At 38.5% G+C, this 26,013-nt stretch overlaps 1 protein-coding gene across 8 annotated transcripts in view; it reads left to right on the top strand.

Moving 5' to 3' along the window:
• RAPGEF5 (Rap guanine nucleotide exchange factor 5) overlaps positions 1 to 26,013 on the top strand; it is a 240,791-nt gene that overhangs the window by 82,919 nt on the left and 131,859 nt on the right. For all 8 annotated transcript variants that reach the window (XR_002944583.3, XM_024357764.3, XM_024357769.3 and 5 more), the window contains exon 7: positions 7,530 to 7,578. Coding sequence is in view for 7 of the 8 variants with exons in the window: in XM_024357764.3 (XP_024213532.1) it covers positions 7,530 to 7,578 (49 nt within the window). In the remaining variant the exon portion in view is untranslated. The remainder of the gene's footprint in view (positions 1 to 7,529; positions 7,579 to 26,013) is intronic.

Here is a 26,013-nt window from a genome sequence, read left to right as displayed (position 1 = left end):
GGAGGATTGCTTGAGCCCAGGAGTTTAAGACCAGTCTGGGCAACATAACAAGATGTCATCTCTAAAAATAATTTAAAAATTAGCCAGGCCTGGTGGTGTGTGCCTGTCCTCTCAGGTACTCGGGAGGCTGAGGCAGGAGAATTGCTTGAGCCCTGGTCATGGAGGCTGCAGTGAGCCATGATTGGACCACTGCACTCCAGCCTGGGTGACAGAGTGAGACCCAGTCTCAAAAAAAGAAAAAGTGAATTCACCTTTGGAAATGTTGAGTTTGAGCCATTAAGTGGGACTTTCAGGTCCAGAAGGTAGATGGCTATGGGGATCTAGGGCCCAGGAAATACGGGCTGGAAATGCAAATATAATTGAAGTCATGTGAGTGAATGGAAAGAGAAGAAGGTCAAGAGGGTTGAGGATAAATCACTAAGGGACATCAAAGTCTTTATAAAAGGCAGAAGAAGGGGAGCCTTTGGAGAAGAGAAGCAGTAGCCAGAGAGGAAGGAGAAAACCTGGAGCATGGGATGCCATGGAATCCCAATGGTTAAGAAAAAGGGAGTGAGTAATAGTCAAGTTGTGCAGAGACGACAAGGTAAATGAGGATGGCTGTGTTCGTCAAGTTGAACTACAGGGAGGTGACTATCTCCTGGTCATTCTCCTGTGGATACTGTCTACTCCTCATGGACCTTAACAAAACCAAATGCAATCCAGATATTGATCTTTCTGGAGTCCATTTTTTTTGTGTGACCTGAATGTCATACCTCTAGTAATGTTCCTAAAAACACTGTTATCCATTCTAAGTAATCCAACTCCCATTAACTCGAAGTATGCTTGTACTCAACTATCAGATCTTTTTAATGTGAACCTCTATCATACTAGGTGTATGTGTAGCAGACTTAATAGACGTTTAAAATCGTAGAAGACTTTATTCCAGTTCATTTTGTTAGTTTCAGATCACTTCTACATATATTAGTCTTTAAATGGCCAGCTATTATCTCAGTTACAATAAAGTTAACATGCATATTTGTTTGCATTAAACAAGTCTATTTAAGTGATTTAAAAATACCCCTGGCCGGGCGCGGTGGCTCACGCCTATAATCCCAGCACTTTGGGAGGCGGAGGCGGGCGGATCACGAGGTCAGGAGATCGAGACCATCCTGGCTAACACGGTGAAACCCCGTCTCTACTAAAAATACAAAAAATTAGCCGAGCATAGTGGTGGGCGCCTGTAGTCCCAGCTACTCAGGAGGCTGAGGCGGGAGAATGGCGTGAACCCGGGAGGCGGAGCTTGCAGTGAGCCGAGATTGCGCCACTGCACTCGAGCCTGGGCGACAGAGCCAGACTCCGTCTCAAAAAAAAAAAAAAAAAAAAAAAAAAAAAAAAAAACTCCTAAGTGCCTTGAAACAGATGAGTAAGGATAGATACATTTTATCATCACAGCATGCTTAACAAACACCTCTTTGATGTGATAACAGCAGCTACTGGGGAAATAACTATCTGTTAAATAAACTATTTGGTGGAGAACAGTAGTTTCTTGGCTGGGCATGGTGGCTCACGCCTGCAATCCCAGCACTCTGGGAGGCTGAGGTGGGCAGATCAGTTGAGGTCAGGGGTTCAAGATCAGCCTGGACAACATGGTGAAACCCCATCTGTACAAAAACATACAAACAAATTAGCTGGGCATGGTGGCAGGTGCCTGTAGTCCCAGCTACTCAGGAGGCTGAGGTGGGAGGATTGCTTGACCCCAGAAGGCAGAGGTTGCAGTGAGCTGAGATCGTACCACTGCACTCCAGCCTGGGCAACAGAGCGAAACCTTGTCTCAAAAAAATAAGAAAATAAAAAATAAAAGTACAGTTCTTAAGAAGCATATTTATTTATTTTTTCTAGAATTCTTAAAGTCCATACTAGCTTAACATTATATAATGGCTTAAAAGTTGTATATTTTTTGGGAATAAAACATGGAAGAATATTAGATTATGTTTCTTCTTACATTTAGTTTAGGAAACTGAGAAAAATGGGCTCTGTATTTTAAAAACATTTCTATCATGGCATCAAAATTGAAATGTTTCTAAGATTAATAGATTTACTAAAAACCTTTAGGGAATTTGTGAATTGGCAATTCTATTAAAAATTAATTTGTAAGGACAACACTTTGGTAACTAAGACCTTTGCTAATATTGCTCTGTCCTCTCAAAATGAGTTTCCTTGATTTTTTTTTTTCTTTTTTTTCCTTCTTTTTTTTTTTTTGAGATGGAGTCTTGCTCTGTTGCCCAGGCTGAAGTGCAATGGCGTGGTCTCGGCTCACTGCAACCTCCGCCTCCCGGGTTCAAGTGATTCTCCTGCCTAGGCCTCCCGAGTAGTTGAGATTACGGGTGCGCGCACCATACTCGGCTAATTTTTTTGTATTTTTAGTAGAGATGGAGTTTCCTCATGTTGATCAGGCTGGTCTCGAACTCCTGACCTCATGATCTGCCCACCTCGACTTCCCAAAGTGCTGGGATTACAGGCATGAGCCCCTGCGCCCGGCCCGACTTTCCTTGACTTTCTAATTGAGCTTCATACCTTGCTTTCAAGGGCCTCCTCTTCCAGGAAGCCTGCTCATGTCTTCTCAGTTAACCTCTCCCATGGAGAAACTCTCTTGTCACTCAGAGTTTGCTTGAATCTTAGCTTTGATGCAAAACAGGTCTGGGAGCCTTTGGATTTTAAGACCAAAGGCACTATTAAACTGCCAGAGGAAAAAGAAGACAGAATATGTCCAGAAGCTGGACATAAGACTGACTCTGATTCTCACTGAATGTCAAGGCTATTTTGTGAACAGCCATGTTGGTTATCCAAGATAGAAAGCCAAAACATTTCAACATGTTTCTGACTCTAGTTTCTGTTGGGTAACTAGGGGAGAGGGAAAAATTGGGGATATGTTTTATCAGTCCTTTAATCGTCCTCTATTTAGACATTTACAAGGCCAAATATAACTGTCAGCTGCAAGTGTTTTGAATTGCATAGTTGTTTTATATTGAGTAAACTATATTTTAAATTAAACTTGAAGGTTCTTCAAAAGCCTCCTTGCAATTTTCTTTGTACTTGAATAAATCTTGTCTGTCGAACTGCTACTATAGTAAGTGAATCTTATTTGATTGGATTATAGCATAATTTTATATCTAAATACAGTGAAGGCCACGTTCCTTTACAAATGAATTAAATTAGAGGAGGAGAAAGTACAGACTAAAAATTTTCAGTTGAAATGAAGGTTGAAATATGGGGCCTTGGAGAAAGTAAGATACGTGTTGAATAGAGCAGTGATTTCTCACCCTGGATGCAATAGAATCACCTAGGAATCTTGGAAACAACAACGCACACTGATGCCTGGTTCTCTCCCGAGATTCTGATTTAGTTGGGGCCTAAATATCAGTATTTTTTTTAAACCTCTCCAAATGATTCTAATGTGCAGTCAAGTTTGAGAACTGCTGAACTAGATGAAAACTCAAGCTATTTAAAGAAAGCATTTCCTAGTAAGTAGACAAAAAGTAGTGACCAAATAGCAATTGGAAAAGAAGAAACATGAGAAAAAGATGAGGGAGGGAAACTTTAATGTAAAACTAGTAGAGGTTTACAGTCCCTTATTCACAGTCCTACATTAGAAAAACTCTGAAAAACAAAAGTTCTTCATAACTAACTTGGTGGCAAAATCCAACCAAAACTGAACGTGTTTGGTGGCAAAACTCTAGGCTTTTTCTAGTCTTCCTTTATCCCATTTGATTTCAATAGTAATGCATTTCATGGAAGAAATATTAATGTATCTGACTACAAGTTGCTGCCCCAGACCTCACTGAAGATACCTTTCTGAAATGTGTAAAATTTTGAATTCTGAAATACATCTAGTCCCAGGGAGTTCTGAAAAGGAGTTAAGGATTATAGTAGGGAAGGGTTATGACAGGAAAAGCCAAGCTAATAATTTACTGCTTCTGTCAGATTAAGAACAATGCATTTTTTTCTAATGACCTAGGCAGTGGTTTTGTATCCTCATTGGATAAAAACCATGGCCAGTATCAGAACATGGTTCTACTACATTTGGTACATTTCTCAAGCCTAACCCAACAGTGGCTCTATTTCAGGCATGGTGAGAGGAACTCAGGTCAGCCAAGAACACAGTTAGATTACAGTAGAAAAATCATCATTGTCCTATAAAAGACTCTTCAGCATAACAAATGACTCCAGAATCTACAGATTTGAGACAACGTGTATTTATTATGTTAGTACCAGGTCTGTCTCACAGACTGTGGCAGATGGATGAAATGAGTACTCAGACACAGGTAAGCAGTGTGAGAGCACCTAGGTGACTGCCTGGCTCTAGTGGCCAGAGAGCAGCCCTGAGAAGCTGGAGCTGCTTGCTTTTATTCAGTGCAGGCACAGTGCCAAAAACCTGGAGCCAACACTACCTGTAGGTAATTAACATTCATTGTTCCCCTTTCAGGGAACGTCAGGTGTACATAGATGATCAAAGGTCAGTTCCTGGTCAACACAAGTAAGCAAGCTTGTTTAAGATAAATTCCCCCACATTCTTTTGTACCTACTCCTTGCCCTCTGCCTCAGTTTTATAGAACAGCTGCCTTCACCTATTCTCCCCTGGGGCTCTGCAGAACCTTTCGACCTTTCAGAAGGTTTGTGTCCTTTCCCTATAGTTCTTCCCACCAATCTGACTGATCCCGCACATGTTAGGAGTTGGGAAGCACCTTAGCTAGGTAGTTCCTGCTCAGGGTGTCTCAGGAGGTTGTGGTCAGAATGTCAGCCAGAGCCTCAGTTATTTGAAGGCTCAACTGGCACTGGAGTATGACATTTCTTTTCCAGTGCCAACGGGTCCCTTATTAGCACACAAAGAAAAGTGTAGTCCCTGTTTATGTAATTGCTCAGAGTTTTAGTTTTCAATTCAGTTTCATATAAACCTAACAATTATTTGCAAAGGCCAGCTTTGAATCCTTCTAACATGTTCTGAAGATTTCTGCTGGGAGTAGCTTATGACAGGGGAATGCCTTCTCTGAATTTTCATTGTCCTCCCTCGGGAAGTTTTTTCTCTCCCCTCGGTCCTTTCTGTGTTTTCTCCTTCTGTCTTTGTATAAATAGGGTTGTCTCTTCAACCACCTCTTGTGGGCTAATGAGTGAGTGTCAGTTGCCCAGGATAATGTGAAGAAAAGGCAAACAGGTCCCTGCCTCAGTGGAGTTTCCAGCCAAAATATAGGCATTAGTTACACAACTTTAAATGATTAATTGATTGCTAGGTCATTTAAAAAAACAAAAAAGAACTGTGAAGATGCTGTAGCAGCATAAAAGGGATCTTACCCAGTGTGTGCTCTGCTTGATCAGCACTTTCCCCTTTGCGTCTTGTAGGAAGACCAACCTATCTTTGGGTTTCTTTTCTTTTTTTTTTTTGGTCAAAACCTTTTTCCCTCCCAGTGCAGAAACACGGAAGCTATCGTACATCCTACTTTGCATAAAATACTCGTATCCTCCCATGGCAGAGGTTCAGTTGATGTAGTGTAGTACAGTACAGTAATCTCATTTATTTTATGTAAAAAAGCAGCCTAGGTTCTAAGTTGAACTGTGAAGTTCTTCATGCCTTTCTCACTGCCTGTATCTCACCCTCCCAAGTGCCCCGGAAATGCTCCATTTTTTGCTAGCTCATCTCATTCTTTCCTTTCTTTCTCTGTCAACTCTTTGAAAAGCTGTAGTGTTATACAATGGTGGGAATATAATCCTTTCCTTTTCTGAGCTGTTTCTATTTTGGGCATCATTTTCTAATTGGAAAAGGAAAAACTGAGAATCCCATAAAGGGAATTCAGGTGTGGAAAATTAAAAGAGGAAGCTGGAGATGACTGGTTTTGATCCTTTGTGAGCAAATTAAGTGATCCACCTCGTGCATGACTTTCCATCTCTGCCTTCTCCCTGTGTGTGTGCCACAGTGGGGTTTTCCCTGGGAGATCATAGAATCTAGAAACCATTGACAAGACCCTTGTGAATGTTTATAATCTGCCTCTTTGTCCCAACTCCAAATATTTGTGACACTGTGAATGAAGAAAATCCTAAAAAGAACTGGTAATACTACAATAAACCTTACAAACAAATTAAAATATGTAAAATATGCAGTAATTGATATTTTTACTTTGATGCTTTTTAAATTTATTTGAGTATGCATACCAGTACTTACGAAGGTTTTCTTGTGGTTATTCATCACTTCTGTCTGCCTCGGTACTCTTCCCACTAAGTTCTTTAACTGTAAACTTTCCAACTGTGAGCATTTTCAGAGCTCAAACTCCTAAGGTTGGAGAGGGACTGATTGTCTTCTCACTGCCATGTAATTTTCCTGAGAGAATCTTACGGTGTCAAAGAATCAGCTAAATCAAGACTATGCATTTTTGAATGACTTTCACTTAGCCCATCAGGGAAAGTGCAGCAATAAAGACAGATGGGACAAGGTGCCTTCTGCAGGGGTGATGATGCCCTGGCTGTTGAGAAAGCCAGTCCTAGGTGGAGTCTCAGGGTCTAGCATATTGCTACACTTGCCTTCCAGTAAATGAATGTAGATTACGTTAATTTGAATAGCAAATCTGCAATTTAACCTTGAACTCCCTTTAAAGTGTCATTACTGCAATATATTCTGCTGCCTGATACCCCCACCCCCTGAAAAAAAAACCCCACCATCACCAGTTCCAAACACCTGAACACACAAACTTCTGAGTTTAAGAGATTGTGTCCTGAAGGGGAGAGAGCTTCCTCATTATGGAATTTTTATTGATACCTTCATGTTATCTTTGAAAGTGACTGTGCTTATTTTTGTCACTGTTTCGTGTTCTGCTTTGAAAATGTTTTCAAGGAAGGAGTTAAGTGTTCAAAGTGGGAAGGATGAGAGTGAGATTAAGTGCTAAAAACTTTGGACAAGTAAGTAGGGTTAAAGACATTTAGGATTTTAAAGGTCATCTAGTATATTCCCATTTCACCTGCCCTATGCATTGATGATGCTTGCTTTTATGTGGCATATTATCCAAAATGGTTGCTGTAAACCTGTCAGACTTGCAGTGAACATTCATTATATTTGAGCAGAGGTCCAATTAAACCAGGATTACCTATATCAATTTTACTAGAATTTCTGTATAAACTAGCATCTTTGAGGGATAAGTAATATTTAATCTTTATTATGGTATCATGTATATTTTAATAATTCATAATTGCATTATATCTGAATATTATATGGTTTTTTTTAGATACTTCCCATCATCACAGGGTAAATACCAGTGTTTTACAATGTATACATTCTGGCAACTGTGTAACTTTTAAAAAAGTAATTCAATATGATTCTTCTAAAAGTTTCTATGCAGAGGTTTTTCCATGTACTAAAAACAAGCAAAAATCAAAAAAGTGCTGGCAGCAAACTAAGGTTTAATTGCAACAGCTCTGAATTTGGGTTGGATATCTAAGAACAAAGTACTGCTTTTGATGGCTACATTTTTCTTCTTCTAATTTGATTTTCCCCCCTAATATTTTATTAGGTGCAGAGAGAGCTAGCAGCTGTTATTGCTTTGAAAGCAAGGAAGTCTGGTAAGTCATCTTTTATGGGGCTGGAGGAAGATTCTAATTCTTTGGGGGTATTTCACATATCATCTGGTAGTGTGCAGTTGAGTGTATCTCAGGAAGTTGTGGTGTAGAATGCAAAGAATTATACCATTTGTTTTTAAAAATCATTTGTTCTATCATCAGAATAGCACAGGATGTTATATGTAGTTCTTTAAGATAAAATGTCACTGCTTTGCTCTAATCTATTTTTGATTTCAAGAAAAAATGAAATTTAAAGTTAAAAATATGTTTGAAGTCCATTGCAACTATATAAGGATCTAGGTACATGACAAAGTAAGCCGATCACCTTGTAATTATGTATCTTAATGACAAAGGACAATGGGTACTATAGAGGTGGTCTTTTTTTATAAGGCTTTAAAAAAATCTCAAAGTAGTTTCTTCTAAAAATAATTGAATTGCTTAATGAGATTTCAAAGCAAACATTATTCCTAGGATTGATTGATAGGTCTGATTCCTCATACCTATAGGATATAATCTGTGGAAGTAACATGTGGAAAGGAAAAGGGGGCTTTCAAATACATTTTAAAGGAGAAAAAAACATAATCTGTTAGAATTCAATATGAAATGGAGACTCACTGAAGTAGAAAAATGCTTGCTTAGATGGGAGGAATGTCAGTAGGAGGCATCCTTTGCTGCGGGAGGAGGTCAATGCTGAATGGAATGAAAATCAGAAGGGACGTACTTCTTGGATAATGTTAAACTAGAATAAGACGTTTCAGGCGAAAAGACTATGACAAAATCAAAGTGATGACCAAACTTGAAGAAATAAAATGGAATGGAAATGTCTCAGCAACACAAACTGTACATTTTATATCTTTCTTTTTCCAGTTAGAAACCCTAAGAATTTGATTTTTTCTCAGTTACTATTTGAACCAAAAGACCTTAGAGTGAATTAGCTTATTACATTCATATTACTTTCTTTGTTGGTTTGGCAGATGTTGAGGACATAGAGACTGGAAGCTATAAAGGTAGTGGGGAGGAGGATGCAAGGAATAGCAATCTTGGGTATTGAACAGAGGGCAGCATGAATAAGGCTCCCCAGTGAACAGCATTATATTTGCAGAGGTGGAGGCCAGTGTAGAGAAAGGACATCAATAAAGATTGCAGGAGGGAAATGCAAATCAAAATCACATTGAGATTTCTCCTCATCCCAGCTAGAATGGCTGTTATCAAAAACACAAAAAATAATAGATGCTGGCAAGAATGTGGAAAAAGGGAAACTCTCATACACTGTTGGTGGGAATGTAAATTAGTACAGCCACTATGGGAAACAGTATGGAGGTTCTTCAAAAATGTCAAAATAGAACTACCATAGGATTCAGCAATCCCATGGAAATCAGTGTATCAAAGAGATATCTGCACTCCCATATTTATTGCAGCACTGTTCACAATAGGCAAGATGTGGAATCAAGTATGTATCAATAGATAAATGGATAAAGAAAATTTGGCACATATACACAATGAAATATTATTCAGCCACGAAAAGGAATAAAGCCTGTCATTTGTAGCATCATGGATAAGCCTGGAGGACATTATGTTAAGTGAAATAAGCTAGCACAGAAAGACAAATACTGCATGTTTTCACTCATATGTGGCAGCGAGAAAAGTTGATCTCATTGAGATAGAGAGTAGAATGATGGTTGCTAGAGGCTGGCAAGGGTAGGAGCGATGAAGAGTTGGTTAATGGGTACAAAAGTATAGTTAGATGGAGTAAATTCTCTACTGTTCAATAGCACAGTATCGTGGCTATAGTTATCAATAATTTATTTTATATTGCAAAATAGTGAGAAAAGAAGATTTGAAATGTTCTCAATACAAATGATATATGTTTGAGGTGATGGATATCCCAACTACCCTGATTTGATTATTATACAATATTTGCATGTATTAAAATATCATGTACCATACAAATATGTACAATTATTATTTATCAAAAAAGTAACTCTAAAAAAAAGATTGTAGGAGGGAGGGCCTGGAAATAAATTTTGCTGGAGCTGATCTTGATTCTCGTCATGATAAAGAGGCAAATGTACAGTCCGTACAAGTTGGGATGACAGTGTCTTGAAGGATAGGATTTGGTTTTTTAAAATTTCAGAATAAAGTAGAGAAGTAATAAAAAAGTTATAGCATGTCATTGCCAGAGAAAGAGCAAGTAAATACAGATAGGGAGGCTGGAGAAGGGGTGGCTGATTTACACGGAGTGGGATTGGAAAGCCTCTGATTTAGAGATTTTTGAGCCAAGACCTGAAGTTGGTGAGGGAGTGAGTCCTGTGGCTATCCACAGAGTATTTGGGTGGACACATTATGCCAGATGGGTTTGAGAGACTGCAAGGAGGCAAGTGAATGAGGCTGAGAGAGGTAGCTTTGCAATGTCAGATGAAGAAGTTTCAACTTTCTGGAGGTGGAGGGAGATGAAGATGAGCAAGCAAGACCCACACTTGTTAGATTGCATAATGTCAAAGACTGGTATGAAGTCAATTTTATTATGTTGTGATGTCACTGTATGATATTAGCATGTCTGTTTTCCTTACTTATTTGATCAATGGAGTTTGGAATGTGAATACAATTTTGGCATCTTCTCAGGGACAGAGTAAAGTGATCTCATACACTTGTACTAATGATGGGGACATAAATTCATAGCTTTTCAGGAAAGCAGTTGTTCAGTATATTCCGGTAACCCTATAATCCAATAGGTTTATATGACTGGAGGTCTGGCTATAGGACATAATCAGAGATGCATGTAAAGATTAAGATAGAAGAATATCTGTTGCATTTTTTTTAACAGAAAGTAGAAACAATCCTTAATTCCTTATGATAAGGAAATAATAAAATTGATAGATCAGTGCATTGGAATATTAAACAGCTTTTAAAATGATGTTTGGGAGAATTAATATAGTAATTTTTCCAGTGAATAAAATTGTATACAGTAGCATGTATTCTCTTTTTCATGATAAAAATAACTTTATTTTTTCTTGCTATCATAGTAGAGCATGCTCATTGAAAAAAACTTTTATAATACAGGAATGTATGAAGAAGAAATTTGAAAGTTATATATCATCTCACCAATCTAACCACTAATACTCATTTTATTTCCAAACATTTTTTAATTTTTAATTTTAATTTTAATTCTTTGTATTTTGGCTATTTCCAATTATTTTTTTCTTTTTTCTTTTTCTTTTTTTTTTTTGTTTTTTGTTTTTTGTTTTTTTGAGATGGAGTCTTGCTCTGTCGCCCAGAATGGAGTGCAGTGGCGCAATTTCGGCTCACTGCAACCTCTGCCTCCCAGGTTCAAACAATTCTCCTGCTTCAGCCTCCCCAATAGCTGGGAATACAGGCATGTACCACCACACCCGGCTAATTTTTGTATTTTTAGTAGAGACAGTGTTTCGCCATGTTGGCCAGGTTGGTTTTGAACTCTTGACCTCAGGTGATCCACCCGTCTCTGTCTCCCAAACTGCTGGGATTATAGGCGTAAGCCATCACACCCAGCCACCAAATTTTTAAAATTAATAGGCAGATATTATATATTATATATTAATATGCTGCTGATTTAATAAAAGGATCATCTTATATGTGCTCTTTTGAGATAACTGTAGATTTGCACACAATTGTAATAAATAATACAGACAGATCCAGAGTATCTTTTATGCAAGTTCCCCCAATGATAACATTTTGCAAAACTACAGTACAGTATCACAACCAGAACATTAACCTTTTCATCAACACAGCGATCCCTCATGTTGCTCCTTTATAGCTACACTGACTTTCCACTACCTCTTTTCTCTTCTTAATTCCTGGCAATCACTAATCTGTTCTCTATTTCTGTCGTTTCAAAAATATTATATAAATAGAATCAGACAGTATGTAACCTATTGAAATGGGCTCTTTTCACATGGCATGATTTTCTGAAGCTTCATTCAGGTTGTTGGATATATCAATAGCTTTTTCCTTGTTTTTGTTTGTTTGTTTGTTTGTTTGTTTTGAGACAGGGTCTCACTCTGTCACCCAGGCTGCAGTGCAGTGGCACGATACCGGCTCACTACAGCCTTGACCAAGGAAGTCTAAAGCAATCTTCCCAACTCAGTCTCCTGAGTGGCTGGGACTACAGATGCACACCACTACACCTAGCTAATTTTGTTTATTTTTTGTAGAGACAAGGTCTCACTACGTTGCTCAGGCTGAGTGCTTTCTTTTTCATTGCTGAATAGTGTTCTGTGGCATGAATGTACCATAATACTTTCAACCATCCACCAATTGAAGGACATCTGGGTTGTTTCCAGTTCTTTGGCTATTTTGAATGAAGCTACTACAAACATTCCTATTTAGGGTTTTTTGTATATGTGAGCCTATCTTCATTTCTCTGGAATAAATACTCAGGAGTACAATTGCTGTGTTCTATGTTTATGTTTAGTTTTTTGAGAAACAGCTGAACTATCTTTCACAGTAGCTGTGCCATTTTTACATTCTCACTAGCCATGTGTAAGTGCTCCAAATTCTCTCAGATTCCCTGCGTCCTTGCCAGCATTTGGTATCATTATTATTATTATTTTTAATTTTAGCCATTCTGATAGGCGTTTAGTGATACCTTTTCGTCATTTTTATTTGCATTTCCCTGATGGCTGATAATGTTGATCTTCTCAAGTGCTTATTTGCCATCTGAATGTTGTTTTTGGTGAATTGTTTGTTGATGCCTTTTGCCCATTTTTTAATTGAATTGCTTTTTTTTTGTTTTTTATTGTTGAGTTTTGAGAGTTCTTTATGTATTCTAGGTAGTAGTCCTTTGTTTGTTGATAAGGACTGGTTGGCAAATATTTTCTTCTAGTCTGTAGCTTGTCTTTTTCATCCTCTCAGCGAGTCTTTCACAGATCAAAGGGTTTTAATTTTGATCAAGTCCAATTTATTAATTTTTAATGAGTCTTTTAATGCTTTGGGTTTAAATCAAAGAACTATTTACCTAGGTCTAGAGTCCAATTATTGTCTATGCCTTTTCTTCCCCTAAAAGTTTTAGTTTTATGTTTTACATTTAAGTCCATGATCACTTTTGAGTTAGTTTTGATACAAGGTATGAGACTTAGATCAAGTTTCTCTTTTTTTTTTTGGCCTATGAATGTTCAGTCACCTCAGCACCATTTGTTGGAAAGACCATCTTTCCTTTTGCACCTTTGTCAAAAGTCATGTGGGCATATTTGTATGGGAGTATTTCTGAGTTCTTTGTTCTGTTCCATTGAACAGATTCCATTGGTATCCATCAATACTACCATATTGATTACTGTAGCTATATGTAAAATCCATTTTTATAGGATTAATATTATTGTTATTATTTTTGAGACAGGGTCTCACTCTGTTGCCTAGGCCGGAGTGCAGTGGCGCAGTCACAGCTCACAGCTCACTGCAGCTTTGACCTCCCAGGCTCAAGCAGTCTTCCTACTTCAACTTCCTGAGTAGCTGGGGCTACATGCAGGCATGTGCCACCACACCTACCTAATTTTTTTTATTTTTTTATTTTTGGTAGAGAGGGGTTTTGCTTTGTTGTTCAGGCTGGTCTTAAACTCCTGAGCTCAAGGTGCGTGGTGATCCTCTCACCTTGGCTTCCTGCACCCAGCCTAAATTTTATATCAGTAATATAGTTTTACATCATTTTTATTAATTGTATATACTAGCAGTTTAATTCTCGGTTGTACATTTAGGTTTTTAGTTTTTTTTCCATTGTGAATAATAATAGAAGAACCTGAATGTATATTTTTGTACATATCTCTTTGTGCCCTTTTCCAATTATTTCCTCATAATAAATTACTAAATGTGGAATAGCTAGCTGTGGACAGCGTTAAGGTTTTGTTTTTCACGTTTAGGACTTTAAGTCCTCTGGAATTAATTTTATGTATATGGTGTGATGTGGAAATCAAAATGTTTTCCTTTTGTTAAGCCAGTTACCCTATTAGCATTCATTGAATTCTTTGCTCACTGATCTATAATGCTTACTCCATTATATATGAAGTTTATATATATGCTATGCTTGGATTTATTTCTGGTCTCTGTGTTCCACTGATCTATTTACCTTTCCTTGCGCCTACACTATCCTGTTTTAATTACCAATGCTTTATAATAAGACTTCAGGGGAGAGTGGGGCATTGGGTGGGTAAGGCAAGTCTCTTCTTACTTTTCTTGTTCTCTTCAAAGTTTTAATTTGTCAAGTTCCATGAAAGTCTCTATAGGGATTTTTTTAACGTGTATTTACCTTATAGATTATTATATAAATCAGGTATTTTTGAGATAATGTGTTTCTATCAGTGAATATAGGGTATCTTTCCCGGTACAAGTCGACGTTTTTGTTTGATGTATTTTTAGGTACCTTGTAGTTTTGATTACTGTTGTAAATGAACTATTTTTTGTAATATCTTTTTTTTTTTTTTTTTTTTTTTTTTTACTGGTCCTAATCTCTGCATTGTGTGATGGTTCCTCAGTCTTTTTCTTTAATGAAATTTCTCTTTTTTTTTTGATAGACTTTATTTTTTAGAGCAGTTTTAGGTTCATAGCAAAATTGAATACAAAGTGCAGAGAGTTGCTTTATACCTCCTGCCCCACACATGTACAGTCTCTCCACTATCAGCATCCCACTCTGGTTTGGAATGTTATGTTTTTTACAATAACGGAACCTCCATTGACATGTGGTTATCACCCGAAGTCCATAGTTTAGGGCTCACTCTTGATGTTGTACATTCTATGGGTTTGGAGAAATGTATAATGACATGTATCCACCATTATAGTGTCATACAGAGTAGTTTTACTGCCCTAAAAAATCCTATGTGCTCCACTTATTCAACTCTATGTTCCTCTAACCCACTACAACCATTAATTTTTTTTTTTTTTGAGGCGGAGTTTTTGCTCTTGTTGCCCAGGCTGAAGTGAGTGCAGTGGCACGATCTCCACTCACTGCAACCTCTGCCTTCCGATTTCAAGCGATTCTCCTGCCTCAGCCTCCCAAGTAGCTGGGATTACAGGCACCTGCCACCACACCTGGGTAATTTTTGTATTTTTAGTAGACGGGGTTTCACCATGTTGGGCTGGGCATGGTGGCTCACGCCTGTAATCCTAGCGCTTTGGGAGGCCAAGGTGGGTGGATCACGAGGTCAGGAGTTCGAGACAACCATTAATCTTTTTACTCTCTCCGTAGTTGTTGTCTTTTCCATAATGTCATATGGTTGGAATCGTACAATACGTAGCCTTTTCAGACTGGCTTCTTTCACTTAGTAATATGCATTCAGAATCTTTTCATGGTTTCAGAGCTCCTTGGTTTTTAGTGCTGCATAATATTCCATTGTCTGGATGAACCAGTTTATCCATTTACTTACTGAAAGACATCTTGGTTGTTTTCAAGTTTTGGCAATTATGAATAAAGCTTTGGATATGCAGATTTTTGTGTGAATGTAAATTTTCATCTCTTTTGGGTAAGTACCAAGGAGTTTGATTGCTAGATCATGTGTTAAGAGTATGTTAAATTTTATTAGAAACTACCAAGTTGTCTTCCAAAGTGGCTATACTATTTTGCATTCTTACCAGCATAATTGAGAGGTCCTCTTGCTCCACATCCTCACCAGCATTTGATGTAGTCAGTGTTCTAGATTTTGGCCATTCTAATAGGCCATTTTAATAGATGTGTAGTGATATCTCTTTGTTTTCATTCACAATTCCCTAATGACATATGATGTTGAGCATCTTTTCATGTGCTTATTGTATGTCTTCTTCATTGAGGTATGTGTTCAGGTCTTTTGCTCATTTTTTAATTGGTATGTTTATTTTCTTATTGTTGAGTTTGAGTTCTTTGTATATTTTGGATAACAGTTCTTTATCAGATATGTCTTTTGTAAAATATTTTCTCTCCATAGCTTGCCTTTTTATTTTCTTAAGTGTCTTTGCAAAACAGAAATGTTTTTATTTTAATGAGGTCTAGCTTATCAATTTTTTCTCGCATGAGTCATGCCTTCGGTGTTATATTTACAAAGTCATCACCAAATCTAAGGTCATCTAGATTTTCTCCTATGTATAGTCTAGGAGTTTTATAATTTCACATTTTACATGTAGGTCTGGGGCCCATTTTGAGTTCATTTTCAAGGGTGTAATGTCTGTGTCTAGGTTCTATTTTTATTTTATTTTATCTTTTGCATGTGGATATCCAGTTGTTTCTGAACCACTTGTTGAAATGACAGTCTTTTCCCCATTATATTGCCTTTGCTCCTTGTCAAAGATCAATTGACTATATTTGGGTCTATTTCTGGGCTCTCTATTCTGTTCCATTGATCTATTTGTCTATTCTTTTTTTTTTTTTTTTTTTTTTTTTTGAGACGGAGTTTCGCTCTTGTTGCCCAGGCTGGAGTGCAATGGCGCGATCTTGGCTCACCACAACCTCTGCCTCCCTGGTTCAAGTGAGTCTCCTGCCTCAGCCTCCTGAGTAGCTGGGATTGCAGGCATGCAGGTGCCACCATGCCCAGCTAATTTTGTATTTTTAGTAGAGACAGGGTTTCTCCATGTTGGTCAGGCTGGTCTCGAACTCCCAACCTCAGGTGATTTGCCTGCCTCGGCCTCCCGAAGTGCTGGGATTACAGGCGTGAGCCACCGTACCTGGTCTATTTGTCTGTTCTTTCAACAATACCACACTGTCTTGATTGCTGTACCTTTACGTTAAGTATTGAAATTGGGTAGTGTCTGCCTTCCAACTTTGTTCTTCGCTTTCAATCTTGTGTTGACTATTCTCAGTTTTTTCTCTCTCCATAAAAACTTCAGAATCAGTTTATCTGTACCTACATCTATTATCTCTTCTAGTTGGCTCTTTTTTTGTTGTATGAGACTTTTCGATTTTGTGTCCCTTAAAATTGTTTAACTCCAATGAGTTCTAATAGCTTCCTTAAAAATTACCTTGGATTTTCCGCATGGACAAATTCATCATCTGTCAGTGATGACTGTTTTGTCTATGTTTACCAATGCATATAATTCCTTTTTCCCCATATTATAATATTTCATTAGAGCCTTGCAGTATAAGTTTGAATAATATCAATGATAGTTGTCATTCTTATTTTGCCCCTGACTTTAATTAAATATAATGTTTTCTGATTAGAAGAGCAATATAAATGAAGAAGATTGTATTAGGAAAAAACAAAGACATTTCTTTCTTACAACCCCTCCCCACCCTGAACTACAATACATTTGGGAAACAATCTAGGGGTAAAAATAACCAACAACATATATATTACGATATTCAAAGAATTCAAATATGGAAATATTAGAGATACCTGACTGATTCACTGTGCATTCTCAATGCTTGAGTTGGCATTGAGTGTGGATGTAAAGGAACAATGGCAAGGTACAAAAGAGCCTAAGTCATAGGTATTGTATTCATTCGTTCCTTTATCAAACCCTAGCTGGGCACAAACTATAAGCTGAATGCAGTGTAAGACACAGGATGCAATAGTGAGCAAGGACAAGTATGGCCCCTGCTGTTTTAAAACCATAGCATATGTTTCATAAATAGAATGCATTAATGAGTCAGTGACTGTCAGAGAAAGGTAAACTTCTTATTGTGATTTTAGGAGATGATCAAACGCAGAACCATTAAGCATGGCCTTAATTAAGTAGAGTTCCAGCAGCAGAATGGTGTTTTCTATGTATGCTTCTTATTTTTAAAACTATTGAACATTTTTTAAAGGAGAAGAAAAATAAGCTAATATACATCAAATAAAAAAGTATTTAAAATGATAGCTGGCACATCTGGAGCTTGACAGAAGGAATTGATTACCCTACTATCTTATGTCTAGTAGTAAAACTGTTAATTAGGGCACAAGTGGTCCTGCCAGATTTATGTCTAACTGCAAGAGGTTATTAAAATGAGCATTAATGTAAAAAATTTTTGGTTTCAGCCCACTGTACAAACAGAAATAAAAGTAACTGCCAATCAATGTAGGTTTTATAAATAATTAAAGGCTGTAGCTTAGTAAAAAATCCATTTGTTGTAATTTTCTAAAAGGCCATTAGGATGTGCCTTTGAACAGTTTTCTACCCTAAGAGCGAACCTTAGTGGATGTGAATAGCATTTTAAGGCTTCATAAGATTTGCAGAAATTTGCACAGATATCCTTGCACTTCTTTCTCGTTGTTGGATTGCTTATTCTCCTGCTAATGTTGGCTCATTAGTGTCTTGGGAGATGTGTTACTTCCCTTTTCCAGGGAATCCAAAGCACTTTTAGCTCTCATTATCTTTAGATCATATGAAATTTGTGCCATGGTGGGCTTCTATTTCTGGAAAGCCGGAAATCTCATAGTGGTAAATCTCCTTGGCAGTGTTTAAATTTCACTCTCTGTCCTTAGCCCATAGCTAGTTAAGTGTTTTAAAACTAAAGTATCTGGGATTTTAAAGTTTGAAAAGGAAAGAAGGACCTCCAGGCTCTGTTTTATTTTTGCCATTACATGTCTTTGCGACCTTAGCTTTGTGATTTCAATTTGTATCTTGCAGGGGCTGGCGTAAAATCTGGTAACCTCAGTGATTCCTTCCAGCTCTAATATTTAAAAATCCTATTCTAACAATGTTTTCACTTTTTACATTCATTCACCTCAGTCACAACCTTGGGACTATTTTATTCAGGATTATTTTAGGTGCATGTGACAGAAAAACTAACTGAAAACCAAAAAGGGAATTTTTTGCCTCAAGGACTCTGTAGAGTTTAACAGTCTCAGCGAGGGATTGTCCTGATAGCCCCAAAAGAAGCTTTGCTAAGCGATCTTGTTGGAAGGATGAAGTGCCCACCTCTGGAGCAGCAGGAGAATGGCAGGGGGAAGTAGACAGGTCAAGTCAACCCCGCACAAGCAAAATACATGGCTCTACAAAGAACACCAGTAGAGGGGAGAATGGCTGCTGGGCAGGCAAGAGTAATGTGATCACCCCAGAAGGAATTGTTTGCACTGTCTCAATCACAAGATTTAGAGAGGAGGTGCCACCCTGAGACTCACACAGGCTAGAAAGTCTGCAGGCAGAATGCAAACTCAGGTTTTCCAACACCTGGTCTCTGGCATTTCCAGCCACACTCCCACTCTCGGTTAGTAATTTTCAAGATAATGAGAGTAAATATGTAACTTGTGAAAAGGCATTCTTATTCTGCTTTTGTTCCTGGAAATTGAAAGGAATGAATTGAAAACTCATAAACTCTTCAAGTTGTGGGTAATAACATTTTTTCCCTCTTTCTAGGATAAACCAGCCAGGAATTCAGGTTAAATAAAGTATTCTTCATGTACCAAAATATTTTACTAAGATATTACAATATATATGATATATCAAAGTGTATAAAATGGTTTAGCCTATTGTGTTTTTGGTTTTGCTTTTGTTTTTGTTTTGAGACAGTCTCATTCTGTCACCCAGGCTGGGGTGCAGTGGTGTGGTCATGGCTCACTGCAATCTTTACCTCCCAGAGTCAGGTGATCCTCCCACCTCAGCCTCCCAAGTCACTGGGACTACAGTCATGTGCCACCATACCCAGATTTTTTTTTTTTTTTTAATTGATCATTCTTGGGTGTTTCTCGCAGAGGGGGATTTGGCAGGGTCATAGGACAATAGTGGAGGGAAGGTAGATAAACAAGTGAACAAAGGCCTCTGGTTTTCCTAGGCAGAGGACCCTGCGGCCTTCCGCAGTGTTTGTGTCCCTGGGTACTTGAGATTAGGGAGTGGTGATGACTCTTAACGAGCATGCTGCCTTCAAGCATCTGTTTAACAAAGCACATCTTGCACCGCCCTTAATCCATTTAACCCTGAGTGGACACAGCACATGTTTCAGAGAGCACAGGGTTGTGGGTAAGGTCATAGATCAACAGCATCCCAAGGCAGAAGAATTTTTCTTAGTACAGAACAAAATGGAGTCTCCTATGTCTACTTCTTTCTACACAGACACAGCAACAATCTGATTTCTCTATCTTTTCCCCACATTTCCCCCTTTTCTATTCGACAAAACCGCCATCGTCATCATGGCCCCTTCTCAATGAGCTGTTGGGTATACCTCCCAGACAGGGTGGCAGCCGGGCAGAGGGGCTCCTCACTTCCCAGAAGAGCCGGCCGGGCAGAGGCGCCCCCCACCTCCGGGACGGGGCGGCTGGCCAGGCGGGGGCTGCCTCCCGCCTCCCTCCCGGACGGGGCGGCTGGCCGGGCGGGGGCTGCCCCCCGCCTCCCTCCCGGACGGGGCGCATGCCCAGATAATTTTTTTTTTTTTTTGGTAGAAATGGGGTCTTGCTATGTTGCCCAGGCTGGTCTCAAGCTCCTGGGCTCAAGCAGTCCTCCCGCCTCGACCTCTCAAAGTGCTGGGATTACAGATGTGAGCCATGGTGCCCAGCTAGCTTATTGTGTTTAGCTTTTAAAAACATTATTATTTTTAAGAGGCTAGAACGGATAAGAGAGAAGCCAATGTTTTACGTTAAATTGTTTTTTCTAAGATCATATAGGATACATCTTTGATTCCTATGTTCAAAGAATGTATCCTATATGACCTTATAATCCTATATTCAAGCTTAAATAGGCATTTGGGGTGGGCATATGGTTTCAACAACCTGGTAACTCTTATTTGCCATGACAGTGAACTCCAGGTAAAACATTCAAGTAGGAAACCCCAGGATCTGGTAATCAAGGTGGACCTGTTAGACTCGGGGTCCCCAATCCCTGGGCCATGGATTGGTGCCTGTCCGTGGCATATTGGGAACTGGGCTGCACAGTAGGAGGTGAGTGGCAGCAAGCCAGCATTACCCACTGAGTTCCACCACCTGTCAGATCAGTGGCAGCATTCGATTTTCACAGGTGCGCGACCCCTGTTGTGAACTGCACATGCAAGGGATCTAGGTTGCGTGCTCCTTATGATAATCTAGTGCCTGATGATCTGAGGTGGAACAATTTTATCCCAAAACCATCCCATCTCCCCCTTCCTTTCCAAGTCCATGGAAAAATTGTCTTCCATGAAACTGGTCCCTGGTGCCAGAAAGGTTGAGGACTGCTCTATGAGACAATCTGAGGGGTTTGATTTTTTTTTTTTTTTTTTTTTTTTTGAGACGGAGTTTTGCTCTTGTCACCCAGGCTGGAGTGCAATGGCGCGATCTCAGCTCACTGCCTCCTGAGTTCAAGTGATTCTCCTGCCTCAGCCTCCCAAGTAACTGGGATTACAGGCATGTGTCACCACACCTGGCTAATTTTTTTTTTTTCAGTAGAGACGGGGTTTCTCCACCTTGGTCAGGCTGGTCTCAAACATCCCACCTCAGGTGATCCGCCCGCCTCGTCCTCCCAAAGCGCTGGGATTACAGGTGTAAGCCACCACGACCGGCCTTTTTTTTTTTTTTTTCTTTTGATTACCCTTTGTCTAAAGTCCCAGCTTTCCAGATCTACTGTGAGTAACAATCACATCACCAGTAACACGATTTTGGAAAACTTAGAGGTTTTAAGCCCCCTTTTCAAGTATATGTATATAATATTGGGAGCAGTCACATGTTAGCAGGACTCACCATGCGAGGCATTTGTGAGGTTTGAAACTGGACACCAGCGAAAAGGCATATTCTACTTTGGAGCAGAATATTCCAAAGACAAGATATTCATATTGCTTTGTCACAAGAAATGAAATTGATGATAGAATATTTTTAACAGTATAAATAAGGCTTTCCCTTTTCCATGTGTAGAAGAAAAAAATAACCTTTATACCTGTGGAATAGCTTCTGCTTTTATGGTCTTATAAATTTTTACTTTTTATTTTTAGTTGACAGGTTCTTCTTTTAACGTAGCACCATATTAGACTTTACCTTGATCCTTTGGTAAATACATAGCTAATATTTAGGAGAATGCATGACAAATGGGATTTTAGAATGGATGTTAGTAATAAAATTAGGGCCAGCAAACACAGGCTGACTTGCTTAATATAATTATTGCCATCTCAAATTTCCTTTACCTTTCTGATAATATGTGCTCAATTTTTTTGGAAGAAATTTAAGTTATCTTAAAAAGCTATAGAGATATTATTTTGAATGCTCTCCTTTTGATCTTCTTTCCATCTAATTGCTGAGTGTTCTAATAAAGAGTATTTATGCTAAAAAATGCTACATTATAAGAGGAGTCTGTTGGCCGTATTTAAGTAATTAAAAGTTTATGCTTATTTTTTGGTGATATTTTCAACCACGTACATTTCCCAAGACTTTCACAGCCTCTCAAAGGATGGACCAGGATCCTCTCAGAATTGATTTTTCCAGATGGTTTGTTTCTGTCCTTTTCTTTTCTTTTGCCACATCCTCGATACTGTGTCCGGCAGCGCCCATCACTCTCATTTGTGGTCAGCACGGGCCAACACCAATTGTCTGATAACCCCGCTGAATGTGTTATTTAGCATTTGTCAGCCAAGAGGAAAGAAGTGTCATGTGTTTTCCCCTAAAATAATCAACACAACATTCTTGTCTTCCTAATTGATTGATGATTCCTAGGATGTTTTCCCCAAAAGAGAGAGCTTTGCCTAACACCATGCTGATTGTTGAAGTTTGTAAAATCTGTCTCCTTCTCCAGTGCTATAATAACTCCTTGTTCTAACATTTCCAGAGATCGTTCTTCTGTCCCTGCTTGCTGACAAATTTTGTATATTCACATCCTGTCTCCACCGGTGCATGTTCTTGTTGAGCAGTGATCAATTCAATGTTTGATGGGCTGTATCTTTCTTTTTTTTTTTTAAGTGAGATAAAACCATCATAAGAATCTTAAAACAGTAATTCTTAATGCATTGTGAAGTTAAAGCATATTTGAAAATGTAAAATTCTTACAATCAAGAAAGTAATAGCACTGGTAAAGCCCAGGAATAATTGAAAATGCATTCAGCAGATGCTTTGTAAATTTTTTCTAACTCTCCCACTGGGATACAAAGAAAATTGCCTTTAAAAAAAGTCCCATGACACTATCTTTTGTAATTAGAGCTATTAAGTCGAAATGATAAATAACCATTCAATGGCATACTATAAAAGAAAATAGCCCTTTTCACAGATTTCTCCTGATGAGCAGGAGATCTGAGAGTAGTGAGCATAAGAAGTTAGATTCCTTTAACCCTGAGAATTGTTTAGAATTAAGAAAATCAGAAAGCAAGGCAAGATGATTTTCTTTTTAATCCTTCAATATGGTCATGCCCATTAAGATAGTAAATGAAACAGATTTGCCAAGAAGGTGAATAATTATAACTACAGCAGCGCATACTCCAGAATCCAAGGTTTTTGAGGTCTTGGTTTTCAAAAATACTTGGGGCACTTCAGTCAAGCTGTGTAACACTTAGTAGACAAAGCTAATTGAATTGCTGTAAGTGGAAGCTTGTTCCTATTGTAGGGAATTTGATCCTGGGAAGAAGAACTGAACACTGATGGTGCCAGTAAGGTGACGTTGCCCAGAGCAGGTTACTGTCTGGTCTTGTGTGGTCCAGGACAATGATTTTAAGCTCTTCAGTGTCCTACTTCTTCTTGCTCATGTTTTATACACATTGCTAAGCCTGGAGAAACAGTTTCCTGAGACATTGAGCAGAGAGGTGGGTGTAAGGCGGGGGAGAGGCATTAAAGAGAGAATCAAGTTTTCTAGTTGAGAGCTAAGAAGCAGCTTCCAGCATTGCAGCTCCTGGGAACATGTTTTTTGTGAGGAAACTAGATGAGCATAAATCCAATATTAGTTCTGTACCCAAGGTCAAATGAAAGTTAATGACCGTTTACACACCAGAGATCTGAAACCCACATTTTATTTCCTTCTCATAATGACAAAAGGGGAGAGCAATTTATATTTAAATTGATTTGAATTTCAAAGCATAAACACAGAGGTCTCCCTGGCACTTCCACTTCTTTTTTTTTTTTTTTTTTTTTGTCAATGAAACTTCCTGGCAGGGCTCAACTTTCATGAAAATGAAATCCCATCCTATATCATTTTCCCAATGTGGACAGGTTTTTGTTTTTTGTGGAACTACCTCATTCTCACCCTGCTGGGTTAGTGATAACAAATCAGAAGTCAGCAGTGCAATCAGGGCCACTTTATTTAATGATTTAGGTTTTGCATTTGTTGAGCTAATTAACTGATTGTGGCAACTAATGGCTGTCCTTAATACACTGTTGACTGGGCAGCTACTCCCCTGAAGCCTGCCAGCTCCTTTGTCCTTGGTTCCCTGGTGAGTGGAAGCTGCTTCCCAGATGAATCTGTGATACATGCCACCCAGCATTCTGAGGCAGGGCCCAAGAGGCCATTATGCTAATTACCAGGTGCCCTAAACAGGACATGCATCCACTTATAACCCTGTATCTGACAAATTCTGTGTATTTGGGTAAATAAAGGTTTGCATTGGAGGGCACATGAGTGGTTGCTGGGGGGGTGGCATTGTCTATGATTTATTTTTAGAATTTACAATTCTGTGACTGCTCTGTAAGGTACAACATTTTTATATTATATTGCTTTTGCAATCTGTAGATGTTTTAAAATATTAAATATTAAAATATTTGAGGAAATATTAGGAGATCACATAATTAAATGGAAAACTTTAATGGCTAAAATCATGTGTCTTATATACTAAAATATTCCTTAAGAAGAAAAATCCTTGCCATATGCTGTTCTTATAGAGTTATGAAATTCTGTGGAAAACATGGGCTTCTACCAAAATTTAGCAGTTCTAGGGGTGCGGCCAGGAAATTTGACTCCTACACTGGGTGTGTTCCCCCTGATTAATCACTGTCTTTTTTCAGCCTCAGTTTCCATGTTTCCATTCTTTTATAAAATGCAGAGGTAGGCTTGGTCGATGACTAGAGTACCATGCTGGAGGTCATGTCCTAAGTACCAAGTACTAGGAAGCTCCCCTTCTCTCAATTATACATTGCTGTCTATTCCACAAGAATATGAGAATAATAATTACTAATCATTTATTTTCCTTCCTAAACTTTTTTCATTTTATCGACTTTTTTCCTAGTAAAAATCTACTGAAGGCCTTCTTTTTTCCCCCCGGGGACATTTTCTTCCGTCATTTGTATTGACAAGTAAGAGCTATCAAGGGAAATCTTTGTCCTGGCCGTATGACCCAGCTAGTGTCCATCCTTTGTCACATTAAAAGTCTAATTGGATAAACAGACATGCAAATGGAACTGTTCTCAGTAAAACTGGAAATGACATGAACATGGTATGTGAAGAAAAGTAAATAATATTCCATAGTAAGTGATGCAAAGTGCATAATTTGCTTCAGCTGAATTCCACCAGGATAAGTGATGCTTATGACAAAAGTGAAATTTATATACTATTCTTTTCACTCATGTAATAAAAAATACTTAACACTTGAGAGTTTCTAAATCAGACATTGTCTTTTTAAGCAGATAAGCAAGCCCTGGTTCTAGCTATTTGCATTTTTCAGATAGGTTATAAAAATACTGTATTTTAAATACTGTCATATAGTGATTAAGATTTGTTTTGGGGATAAGATTAGTGATAGACATTTTCACCCTGCAGTCAATGAAGGCACGTACAATGAAGACATGTACAATTTCAGCTTAAGTGGTACATTTTATTGTTAAGTGTTTTTGTTTGGAGATCAGGAAACATAGATAGATAGATACTTTATAAAATAATCCTAGGTCCCTTTCTGATAGCCACATCAAAGTCCCCCCTTGACTAAATAAAATTGTATTTTTTCTAAAGCAGTGGTCGTCAAATTTAATTTGCATAGCAGTTACCTGCAGCACTTTTTAATAGTGCTAATTCCTGGGCTGTACCTCATGGGGCTTTATTTAAGTATAGACTGAGGCCCTGACATCTAAATTTTAACCAGCCGTTAGCCCTCAGTGATTCAGATGCCAGACTTTGACAATCACATTCAAAAGTCTACATGACCCGCAGAGTTAGGGAATGAGCTGGTGTTTTATAAAGGGTGTTTGGTGGTCTAAGAAACCAGTCACGATAGAATAAAACATATATGTTATAGTTCTGCCACTAACTTATTTATTGGAGAATTGCCTAACTTTCAGTGTTTCTCTACCAGTAAAAGCTTTATAAAAGGAGAATTATTACCAAGCTTTGTTTGGTGGAGAGTCAGGAATAAGCAAATATTCTAACTAAAGTTTCTATACTAAACTTGTCAAGGCTTTTCTTTTTTTTTGAGCGGATTTGCACTAGTTTAAAGGATAAGGTGGGGTGCAGTGGCTCATGCCTATAATCCCAGCACTTTGGGAAGCCGAGGTGGAGACATCACTTGAGGTCAGGGGTTTGAGACCAGCCTGGCCAACATAATGAAGCCCCACCTCTACCACAAAAAATACAAAAATTAGCCAAGCATGATGGTGCATGCCTGTAGCTACTCAGGAGGCTGAGGTGGGAGAATTGCTTGAAACCTGGGACGCTGAGGTTGCAGTGTGC

Source organism: Pan troglodytes, chromosome 6 (assembly GCF_028858775.2).
Source record: "Pan troglodytes isolate AG18354 chromosome 6, NHGRI_mPanTro3-v2.0_pri, whole genome shotgun sequence".
Classification (NCBI taxonomy): domain Eukaryota; kingdom Metazoa; phylum Chordata; class Mammalia; order Primates; family Hominidae; genus Pan; species Pan troglodytes.
This window is presented reverse-complemented; position numbering and strand designations above follow the sequence as displayed.